At 38.2% G+C, this 12,818-nt stretch overlaps 1 protein-coding gene across 2 annotated transcripts in view; it reads right to left on the bottom strand.

Moving 5' to 3' along the window:
• rims2a (regulating synaptic membrane exocytosis 2a) overlaps positions 1-12,818 on the bottom strand; it is a 236,105-nt gene that overhangs the window by 165,771 nt on the left and 57,516 nt on the right. For both annotated transcript variants that reach the window (XM_067410743.1, XM_067410751.1), the window contains one exon: positions 8,123-8,400. In XM_067410743.1, the coding sequence (XP_067266844.1) occupies positions 8,123-8,400 (278 nt within the window). The remainder of the gene's footprint in view (positions 1-8,122; positions 8,401-12,818) is intronic.

Here is a 12,818-nt window from a genome sequence, read left to right on the forward strand (position 1 = left end):
ATGATGGAACGATGGAACGATAGAAAGATAGAACGATAAGTAGAACAATAGATAGATAGATAGATAGATAGATAGATAGATAGATAGATAGATAGATAGATAGATAGATAGATAGATAGATAGATAGATAGATAGATAGATAGATAGATAGATAGATAGATAGATAGATAGATAGATAGATAGATAGATAGATAGATAGATAGATAGATAGAGATGACCATGCTAAAGCTCAAGTGCACTAATTGTTTAGAGATCAGCATTTAAAGCATTAGTGTAGGGTCGTCTGGAGAGCAGGCAGGTGTGAGATCAGAATGCTGATACTGAATTCCTGCAGGTGCATCTTTCATTCTCTTAACAACTCTCTCCAGACAAAACCTCCATATCACAACATCAGCTCCCATAGCGACAAGCCAAGAGCATGAAACTTGATTACATCATACTTGTAGTGAAACTTGTGCTGACCTTTTGAACAAACGAGACGATATGCATCTGTCTGTCTGTCTATTTTGCAGTATTTACAGTGACAACAGAAGATCAGCTCCTAACACTACAAGTGACTCATGCATTTTGTCAAACTAATTTCAGCATTAAAACAACCACTGTTGTCTGTGGTTCAACCTAGGTGTCACATTGCATCTAGCTCCGATAAAAACACTAATGGATTTTATAGATGGAAGGGGAGGAGATGCAAGCGCACAAAAACCTGCAAAACCCAGAGAAACATAACGGCTGTAATTAAATCCGAATCCCAGTGTAATTATTATTGTTTCATCTAGCAGTTTCACCCACACTCGCGCCGCGTCTGAGCGTTCACTCCAATGACACCTCTGAGACCAAGACAAATTAGGCTCTTCCCACATTATTTCAGGATATAAATAGCCTGTCAGCACTTTTTCATGAAAGGAGAATCGGAGTTAATTTAAACATTCTTTAAGATTAATGGAAGTGCTTTTCAGTGATTTCCTGAGCTCTATTCCTGGGCATCAAACTATTTAACACTGAACTGTCAGGCCATTCTTATCCACTTTGACAGCAGTTAACCCAAAAACACCCCTGCCACTTTCCACGAACAGAAGAAGTGCCAGAAATTAATATAAAAATATTTTTTTTATTATTATTTTTGAACAGACACTCGCTGATCGTCAATCAACCTCAAGAGGTCAAACAAAATTTTTCTGAAAAGGACATTCCTCCAGGGGCGTCTGATCTTGATTCATGCCTGGGGATGGCACATCCTCACCGGATGCATTTTCAGAAAGCCAGCCTGTCAATTCCTGGATGTTTAATACTTCCAGTAATCCATCGCGGTCGAATTCGAACTCTCTCACCCACCAGAGTGAGCCTCAGGCAGGCCTCACGATAGTCTAATGTGGCCCTGGAGCAGCTGTTTTATTTATTTCTATACATTTTATATGAAGTTTGCAACCCTTTATGAGGTTTGCGACTATTTCACAGTTTCACACCTTCATTTTTGTGATTCCTCTAGCAATAAAAAATAAGCAAATATCACAATTAAATAGATAAAATGAAGAATTAAATTTATTTTATTTCTTCTGTGGAAGACCATTTCTGCCTAAGAGCAAAAAAAGTATTAATAATTTTTTCTCTCATATCTCTTATTGTGACTATAGATCTTACAATGTGACTTTATTTCTTATTTTAAAGTCTGCAAGAAATAGAATTTGCAATAGTCTTTTCTTCCCTATTGTGAGTGAAACGGCTTCTCAAAAAAGAAAAAAAGAAATGTAGGGCAGGACTTGATTTTGTCCACTGGGAATTGATTGGATGGTTGTGTTTTGCTATTGGTTGATCTCGTGTGAGTGACAGGTTGTCCTGCCTTCGCACCAGTAAACCCATCATCAGAGAAGAGAAGAGAAGAGAAGAGAAGAGAAGAGAAGAGAAGAGAAGAGAAGAGAAGAGAAGAGAAGAGAAGAGAAGAGAAGAGAAGAGAAGAGAAGAGAAGAGAAGAGAAGAGTTATTTTTATTAAAGTTTATGAGAGCAAATGAATTTAAAATGTAAAAAATAATGACATGCACAGGTAAATAATTTATAACAAATGATGCAATATTCCATAAAAATAAGAATTGTCAATTTTAATTCTTATAGCGACTTTGGCTATTTCACAATTACCTTTCTTTATTTTTTGTGTGGAAATGGAAAATGGAAATGTTCATGTTTTGTTCCATACAAAACCAGCAGTGACCAGGACTGTCAAGCCACAAAAATGACAAAGAGCACCATTAAAGCATCAACTAGTCTATCCATGTGTGCAGTATATTCCTAATCCTAACAAAATTTAAGTCTGCTCTGAAAATCTCCACCACAGCTCTAAAATGTCATATGCACTACTGTACAGTATTTATAAACTTACCACATTGCGGTCGGTACAATCTTAAAAATAAAGGATCCTAAAAGGGTTTTTTTGCAGTGATGCCAAAAAGAATAATAATTTTGGTTCCTCAAAGAACCTTTACCACTATAAAGAACCTTCAGTGCAATGGAAAGATTCCATGGATGTTAAAGGATGTGCTTCATGGAAACATCAATGCCAATATAGAACCTGTAAGTTCAGTACAAAGTCAGTAATGAAATTTAAAAAATGTGACTCTTTGAGCGCTGTTGCGAGGATTCACAAACGCCTCTGATTGGCCATTGTGTTCACAAGCTCAACAGATATGTCTGTGATTGGCTTCAATGATCAATGCTCCAAAAACATTTTGTAAATATACATCAATGACGCTCTTTACCGAGCGCTTACACAGATACACACGGGAGCGTTTCAAAGCAGGCGTGAATCGGTCCGCCTATAGACGCCTGCTTACAAACGCTCCCGCTTTCAAATTCAAACACTTCAGTGTGCTTTCAAATGCTCCCGTGCATTGATCATTGTAGCCAATCACAGACATATATGTTGACCGTGTGAACACAATGGCCAATCAGAGGTGTTTACGAATCTGCTCAACAGCGTTTAAAGCGTCACATTTTTTAAATTTCAGTACCGACTTGGTATCGAAGACTAAAATGACTTCAAACATGCATCTTCACACAGTATGATTAAATAAATGAGAACACAAATAAGGGCTTTAGCGTGAGTAAATGACACTTTAAAATTGCACTTTGGGTAAACTAACCTGTTTTTCGAAGATTTTGCCAGTTTGTAACATCAAGCTGATGTTAGCAGAGAGGCCAGCAATGTGAAGCAGAGAAATTCCTCTTACTGCACAAACCTTTAAAGCAGCTGCTCACTTTCGTAGTTGTGTAAAGTCAAGACCAATACAGAACTATAACACTCTCTGTTACACAACACAGAACAAATCAGAAGCTGCCTCGCTACCATATGGCAGGCACATTTTTTAACATCTAACCTTCTGGGGGTAACACGTTAAGGCAGACAGAAAGTGCAAATGAGCATTTACAGTTTTCGTGACAGAACACGCCATATGAACCGATCTGATCGAAAAGAACAGCACTGCTGTCACAGTAGCTTTTTATACATTTCACAGCACACTCGTGTTCTACAGGAAATGTCAGACTGCATCCGTGAAAGCAGCTTAAAGCTCACCTGCTGTCCTGAGCCTTTCACGGACATCTGCCAGGTAAAGAAGCCAGGGATGAGTAAAAAAAAAAACAAATGCATTGCACCATAAATACTCCCTCAAACTTTAGGGACGGGCACGAGTACTATCCAGAGTACACGAATACAAGCATGAGTACAAGTTCTTGCTTTGAAATATCTGATGGTAAAGAATAGACACAAGGGATGCATTTCTAAAATTTTAAATATTTTGGAGTTTGAGCTAGTTACACCAAGGTCATAAGTATTGAGCCCCGCACATGACATGCAAGAAATCGTTTGCACGATTTACTAATTTGTTCCCTCGATTTACAAGCACAATGTTTTCAACATTGATAATAATCAGAAATGATTCTTGAGCAGCAAATCAGCATATTATGATTTCAGAAGGATCATGTGACACTGAAGACTGGAGTAATGATGCTGAAAATTCAGTTTAGTTATCACAGAAATAAATCACATCTTAATTAGGGCTGTACTAGAATAATCGAATATTTGAATATTCGTTCGGTGGGGTGGCATTCGATTTTCAGTTTTGAGATTTGAATATTCTTCTTTTTTTTTTTCAACACGTGACTTCCGTCACGGACTCATTCTCACTCATAAGACAAAATAAATCCCTTATACAGAATAAAACTAATTGTGATAGATATTACATTTTGTGTCATTTTAAAAACAATTCATTTATTCTTATTCAACTGTTTATAAGCATGCTACCGTGTTCTTTATTTATTACAGTTCATTGAAATCACTGTGTTACTAATTTAATTTCTGTTTTGGGATTCATTTGTTTTAAAGAAATGTTCGTTATTAATACCTTATTAAAGTTCTTGGTCTCAACAGACTTTGTGTTTTGTATCACTTGTGCACTGTCCGTTTTCGGAGCATAAACCTGCCCGTGTAATGCGTACCGGAAACTGTTCTATTTAAAAGATTATTAAATGTTTATTATTATTTAAAGAATGTGTGCCACCTGATCATATTGCACCAAATGCAACACTGCACTCCACTGGGTCTGCCGCAAGACATTTACGATGCCGAAGAGTGAAACGTGAAGTCGTGAAAGATGATACAAATGCAAACCGACACTATTATTATATATTTAGCCCCACCCACCGAAGCTTCGAATATTCGATATTGATTGCCACCTAAGCTTCGAAGCTCAAAAAATGGCATTCGAAACAGCCCTAATCTTAATATATATATATATATATTTAAATTGCAATAGTATTTCACAATATTACTGTTTTAACTATTTTTGATCAAGTAAATAATAAAAACTTCTTTCAAAAACATAAAATCTTATAGGCCGCAAACTTTTTAATGCTAGTGTATACATTAAAAGTACGTCCTTTGTGCACTTCACCTAGTTAAATAAAATAACTTTACATTTTTAACTTGACACGCCATCTTAAAAACAACGAGATGTGCTGAAACTCCCATTAAACGTGTGCACGTGTACACAGACCAACAATTAAGTGGCAACAGAACTTGCTCCAGTACTAAATGGCTAAGTCTAAATATGCAGTTTCCATTTCAAGGGTTTGTCATTCAAATGTGCTCATGTCAACACAACACACATTAACAGCAGGTGAGATCAGCCCCATCCCTGTGCCAACATTCCTCTCCTCCACAGGTATTCAGGAACGGAAAATCAAACCAACACACAGCAGGCCCCACGGATTCAAGGGAGCAGGCATCTGTTTCTACTGAGACATCTCTCCAGGACTGACCTCTGAACCCTGAGCAGTGAAGCCGATACAGCCATCCCAGCTAAAGAGGGAGAGAATTTGATCCCAGGGCTCAGAGAGACACCGCCACTGTGTGGAAAAAGATGGAATCACACTCACATGCTCACGGTGCATTAGCATCTCCCCGCAGATTAGGGGCGTAATGTTTGATAAATGTGTTATGACTTCCTGCATTTGTTCTAGAGCAGGTTTCACCATAAATTACTGATTGTTATTTACCTGTCTAGTGTGTTCAGCAGCAAATTAGTAATGGTAAATGGCTGAAAAACAGATGGAACCTGAATAAATGCATTGTGTGCTCCAGCTGTTGTTATCCCAGTCTCAATTTCAGATAACCCAGCTTGAGGTCTATGTATACATGCGTTTAAAAAAGAGAAAAAAAGAAGAAGTTACGTTTCATGCAAGGTTAATTTTATATTTGAGCCTCTAAAACCTAAAAAAATAAGTCATTTGACACAGACGTTTATTGTATTCATGCAATTGGACTTTTGCAGTCAAATTTCATTTCAGATTGTCCAGATTCGTCCATTCGTTCTGTTTGTCAATTGTTCATTCGTCTGTCTGTTGTTCATGCTGTCTGTCTATTATTCATTGTCTGACGTTTGTTCCGTTGTCTGTCGTTCGTTCATTTGTCTGTCTGTTGTTCATTCCGTCTGTCTTTCATTCGTTCTGTGTCTGTCGCTCGTTCGTCTGTCTTTTGTTCATTCTTTCGTTCGTTCAGTTGTCTGTCTGTCTGTCGTTCGTTTGTCTGTCGTTCAATCATTCTGTTGTTGGTTCAGTTGTCTGTCTGTCGTTCTTCAGTTGTCTGTCTGTCTGTCATTCGTTTGTCTGTCGTTCATTCATTCTGTTGTTGGTTCAGTTGTCTGTCTGCCGTTTGTTCACTTGTCTGTCTGTCTGTCATTTGTTCATCTGTCTGTCGTTTGTTGATCTGTCATTCATTCTGTTGTGTTCAGATGTCTGTCTGTCATTCGTTTGTCTGTTGTTCATTCATTCTGTTGTTCGTTCAGTTGTCTGTCTGTCTGTCTGTCTGTCTGTCTGTCTGTCATTTGTTCATCTGTCTGTCGTTCATTCCTTCTGTGTCTTTCGTTCATTCGTCTGTCATTCATTCTGTTGTTTGTTCAGATGTCTATCTGTCGTTCATTCAGTTGTCTGTTTGTCGTTCGTTTGTCTGTCGTTCATTCATTCTGTTGTTGGTTCAGTTGTCTGTCTGTCGTTCGTTCAGTTGTCTGTCTGTCTGTCGTTTGTCTGTCTGTCTGTCATTTGTTCATCTGTCTGTCGTTCATTCCTTCTGTGTCTGTCGTTCATTCGTCTGTCATTCATTCTGTTGTTTGTTCAGATGTCTATCTGTCGTTCATTCAGTTGTCTGTCTGTCGTTCGTTTGTCTGTCGTTCATTCATTCTGTTGTTGGTTCAGTTGTCTGTCTGTCGTTCGTTCAGTTGTCTGTCTGTCGTTTGTCTGTCTGTCTGTCATTTGTTCATCTGTCTGTCGTTTGTTGATCTGTCATTCATTCTGTTGTGTTCAGATGTCTGTCTGTCATTCGTTTGTCTGTTGTTCATTCATTCTGTTGTTCGTTCAGTTGTCTGTCTGTCTGTCTGTCTGTCATTTGTTCATCTGTCTGTCGTTCATTCCTTCTGTGTCTTTCGTTCATTCGTCTGTCATTCATTCTGTTGTTTGTTCAGATGTCTATCTGTCGTTCATTCAGTTGTCTGTTTGTCGTTCGTTTGTCTGTCGTTCATTCATTCTGTTGTTGGTTCAGTTGTCTGTCTGTCGTTCGTTCAGTTGTCTGTCTGTCTGTCGTTTGTCTGTCTGTCTGTCATTTGTTCATCTGTCTGTCGTTCATTCATCTGTCATTCATTCTGTTGTGTTCAGATGTCTGTCGTTCGTCCAGTTGTCTGTCTGTCTGTCTGTCTGTCATTCGTTTGTCTGTTGTTCATTCATTCTGTTGTTCGTTCAGTTGTCTGTCTGTCATTTGATCGTCTGTCTGTCGTTCATTCGTTCTGTCTGTCTATCGTCCGTTTGTTTGTTCTTCTGTCTATCCTTTGTTCATTCATCCTATCATTCGTTCTATGCCAAAACATTTTATTAGTCTGTTAGTCACAGAAAAAAAAAACTCCACAGGAAGTGGTGAAGTCAAGTAGTCCATAAGGGACAGATCATTAACGGCAGGTTCTTGTGGTATTTACAGTATGTCATGCAGGAAATCCAAACGTTTGCCTATCATCCATCAACCTCAAATGGCTTACCATCAAGAACAGCCAATCAATCTGGTTTGTCATGCCTTTCTCACTTCTTGTTGAGTTAGTAACAACCCAAACCACCATAACATACACCTAGCAATAGAAACCATCTAGAATACCTTAGAAACTGCTTAGCAACACCCTACTTATGACCCAGAAATACCAAGCAACTGCCTAGCATCACCATAGCAATCAATTAGCCCAGCAACTACCAAGAATACCATAGCAACCATTTAGGAATGTATTAGCAACCACTCAGAACACCCTAGCAATGCCCTTGCATTTTTATCTCCTTCTGTCTGTCTCAGTATTTCCATCTACTGGGAAGATTTTAAACATTTAGGCAAAGCTTTGTCAAGCTAACATTATGTTGACTGACTTTACCTATTAAGTTCCCAATACAATCAACACATACAGTGGTTTGGTCACTGTAGGCAAATTATTTTAAACATGAAGAGTGCTGCTAATCACAAGGATTCTAACCAGGGTTTATGCAAGTTCAAACTTTTCGACATCGCATCGCTCTAAAAACACATTGATGCATGTCATCTGCACTCACCTGTTGCTCAGAGGGTCGTTGGGCTTCAGACCGGAGTCGTTGTTGAGTGACGCCTGGCGCGAGAGTCCTGGAGCACGGCTACGGTCCCCTGGAGGCCCTTGGTACAGCAGTGGGGCTTCTTGCAGTTTGGCCTTCTTCTCCTGCGGAGCCTCTTCGTGGCGGCGGCGAGGGTCACTCGCACCCGGGGGTAGGGCGTCCCCTGGGCCGCTGTAGAACCAGGCCCCTGACTTGGTGAGGATTTCTTGTTGTTTTCGGCACAGGTTGCATACCCACATCACCTGATAGTGACAGAACAGGAAGTCAGAACCAAAAGAAGAACACAAGACAGAGGTCAAAACCCCAAATGAGACAGATGAAAACCTGCTGTTGTGGGAAAAGCGATTTGTATCATTAAATCAGTCATTTCGGTTTCAAATGTGAAGCCAGTGAATATTGGGATATGTCCAGAACCTCATACGCAGGTCCCACAACAAACAGGTTCAGGAAACTGTGATGCTGGTGCAGCTGACAAACAAAAATGTCAGAGTACATGTGAGAGGAAATGATGGATGCAAAACAATTCTGGCTCAACCAATGGCATGAGTTTGGGGGTGGAGCTACCTGGTTTGTCTGACTAATAGAGTCCTGCAGGGATGACATATTTTTGTAGGCCAAAGCCCATAAACAAGTTAGCATTTAAGCACACTCAACAGATATGTCTGCGGTTGGCTACAATGATCATTCCTTCAAAAACATGTTGTAAATAGACATCTGTGATGTTCTTCACTAAGCGCTTACACAAATACACATGGGAACGTTTGAAAGCAGGCGGCTATAAGCGAATCCCTAATATATCCACTGATAGATGGATCCACTGGTAGAATCCTGCCTTCAAACGCTCCCATGTGTATCTGTGTAAGCACTCGGTGGAGAGTCTGTACTTTTGACAACACTAATTTAGGCTTCAAAGTTCAGATTATCATGATGAAACAAATGTGTAAGAATCAGGAACTTTTGTTGGTCTGTATTAATCCAAAAGTCAATGGACAAATCCTGTTGGGTATTCTTTGAGGGAACCACTTTAGCTACTAACTACTCGGTTAGCCTACAAAAATGCAGTCACCACTGCAGCACTCTATAGCAAATGTTGAGTGCTGGAAGGTGTTTAGAAACCTGTTTGGAAACAACTGTTGATTTTTTCTAAAGACAAGCATAACTATAAATACTGTATTCAGGTCTAAATGTACAACCTTCTCAAATCTCCTGTTTTCAACACTGGAGTCAGAACATCTCTTGAACGTGCATTTATCACCATCACTGAGGGCATGGCAGCCTGACCTCATTATTTGCCCGGCAGAAATGTACTTAGCAGCCAGTGTTGGCATCAATGCTCCATCTAGTTTGCTGGTGGTAATTAAACATGCTCTCAGCGACACACAAAGGCTTTCACCCATCCAGCCTGAATACAAAATGCCACATCAGCCCCTGGAAATGATGCATCTCACAAAAGAAATGAACTAGGAAATCTGAATTATTCCACAGTTTTCCTAAACAAAGGAGTGATGGTGTTCTGTCAATTTTCCCTGTCTTGTCAGATTTTGCTACCTCCCATTAAAACAGTAGGTAGCACAATTCAACAGTGAAAAATGCTACCTATCAGTTTGAGCATCAAGTGATTTGAGGCTCTGTTAACATCCATACCTAACCCTACCCTAAACCTACCCTAAATGCTTTTTTCCCGCCAATTTAAAATGATGTTCACATGCGGAGTAAGCCCTGGTAGGACAATCTGACGGGTAGGATGAAATGTCAGGACAACGGTCTGTTCCTCATATAAACCTATGGTATGGCTTGTAGTATAACACACAAATCGTACTGTATGGATTACAGTAATGGTAATTTTTTTTTTTTAATGTTGACAGCCCCTTGTTGGCATTTATTTACTTTTACTTTATAAAAAGAGCAGCTCTGTGTTATTCAGAAGAAAGTGGCATCACAATAAAAAAATGATGACAGAATTTTTCCTGTAATATCCGAACAAAAGAAGACCCTACAGTATATCCAAAACCAATAATTATTATGAAACTTGAAAAGTTGTGTATGAGCTGCCCTATCATACAATAAAGTGAAAAGGTCACACCTTTCAAGTGTATTTTGATAAGATCACAGTGAGGAATTGCATCTGCTCTGAGACACAGCGCAGATGGATGTGAGTGTTATTGTGATGAATGTTTGGTCAGTCAGTGATAGACAAACGAAAAGATGTGTGCAGTGAAAAATTGATAAAGTGCTGAGTGAGCTGTCATTGGTGTCAAATGGCAGGGGACCTTTCTGGGTGAATCTCATGAAGCCTGTCAAGAGCATGTCCAGGTCATGTTTCACTCCAAAATCAAAAAAGAGAAAAAATAAATAAACAAATATTGCTTAAATTGCTTATTATTATTTAAATGAGAATGAAAGTAAATGGGGGGGGGAAATATTGATCTAATATTGATACACTATATAATATATTTTCGTATTATTCAAAATATAAAGTATTTATACATCTAATGCTGATGCAAATAAAAATCATTGTATATTCACTGTATATATAATATATATATAATATATATATATATATATATATATATATATATATATATATATATATATATATATATATATATATATATATATATATATATATATATATTAGGGAGGCACCAATATGATTTTTTGTTTCGGATCCAATATACTGATACACACGTGCATTTTATTTTTCAACTATTTACGTTTGCTTAAGCCATAGTCGACAGTGTTTACTAGGATACTCGCCAAGATGGGCATTAAGATATCATTTTGTATGACTTTGTTCGTTCAAGCGCAACAAGAAGCAAAAGAGAACTCAATTCAGTATTCTGTGACGTGGCTTTCTGGGCGCACGCTTTGGATGTGTTTGCACACAAAGTTTCTCACACAATGAGTACCAAATTGTGTTCTCTTTCGCATCTTCTTGTGCTTGAGTATTTAAATGGGCAAGGTTTAAAAACAAGTGCAAAGGATAAATTTGACGACGCAGCACTGGCCCGATAGGGAAAGTGACAGTTCGGTCAATTGTCCCAGCATTCACGCTGGCACCGGGCAGTCCGTACTGTTGAGTCCTGATATATTTTGTCCAGGTTTCATTTTGTTTTGGCAAGTATTTCAATTAATCAAAATATATATATATATATATATATATATATATATATATATATATATATATATATATATATATATATATATATATATATATACTCACAAACACATATACTAGTACAGTCAGTGAGCATTGGACACAACAATGCTTTGAAATGCTTATTTCTTGAAATAAATAAATAAATATTTTTTTAATGAATGCAATATTTTCAATTTGTAAAGCCTGAGATTTGGTTATCTGACTACCTCTGAGAGGTTCTGTGTGTGAAACATTAACAAACATCAATATGGAGCTAGTATATTAGTGTATCAAACAGCATAACCGGAGAGGGTGTCCTGGGCCGTTTAATATTTTATAGATGTTTGATAAAAGTAAGGAAGCTCATGATGAAGGGAGCGTTATCATTCACCAGCTAAAATACCGCCTGCAGGTGGAACATGAATGTTTAATGAGGTTCTATATTTAGAGCCCAGCAGCTCGTAATAGACTAGATGCATATTCATAGGTTTTATTTTCTCTGAACTTAATAAGGACCTGTTAAACAAAGTGTTAATTATGCAGCGACAGAATCAAAAATAGGCAGATCTCTGAGGAAGAGAACATATGTAGCTCTCTGCGGGTATGTCATGTTGTTGAACAATATCTCTACTCTATTATTAGCTGAAATATTGTGCAAATTTAAGTTCAATATGATTTTATAATTCAAGCCGTTTAGATTTTGAGAACCATTTACATTGACTGTTAAGATTAAAAGAACAAATCTAGACAATACGAATGAAATGATTCACTATCATCATTATACAGTTTTCCAAATAACAAAATGCAGCTTTTTTCCATTGCCCGAATCTCAATAACATAAAAGCTTAACAATTATCATTGTTGCCATGCTTACCCATGTCGGCTGTGTATTGTTTGGTCCAACTGGATAAAACTGACGTTCAAGAACTGAATTCAGAACTCACAGACAGCTCCACACGGTTTTATATGCCAAAGTCCTGCGTAACGGGTGACCTTTGAGAGTTGAGGATCAAATGCTCCTTCTGCTGTCAAGATTGTGCTTCAGTTCAAAAAAGATTAATCCTGAGATCAATCTAAGTTGTCAAAAATAATAAGCAGCAAAATAAAAGCAATTGCTTGTGCAGGAAGATGATATAGAGCGATCGGAGCGGCACATAATCATGTTTTTGCTGCCGAGCATCACTAACACGGGTCTCATTACCGATGCATGTGAGCGTGCAGCTCCACTGGGGCTGAGTCTGACTCATTACTCATGCACAACGCTCACTAACTGTCTTCAAAGGACGCTGATGAAGATAGAAACACTAACTTTAGCATCAAGATGTGTTAAGTCACTGATGTACATCAGATATTAAAGGTGCAAAATCAATCACATTATATAATTAATATTTGACACTGTATTCACTCATAAACATTTCTTTAATTTTTAAACTTAAGAACTATGCTGTGAGTGTGGTCTGTTGGTCACTTCCTGAGCTCATCCCACCTGCTCTCCCTACCATTTTCTCTACTGCCCAATAT

The sequence above is a fragment of the Chanodichthys erythropterus genome, chromosome 2 (assembly GCF_024489055.1).
Source record: "Chanodichthys erythropterus isolate Z2021 chromosome 2, ASM2448905v1, whole genome shotgun sequence".
Classification (NCBI taxonomy): domain Eukaryota; kingdom Metazoa; phylum Chordata; class Actinopteri; order Cypriniformes; family Xenocyprididae; genus Chanodichthys; species Chanodichthys erythropterus.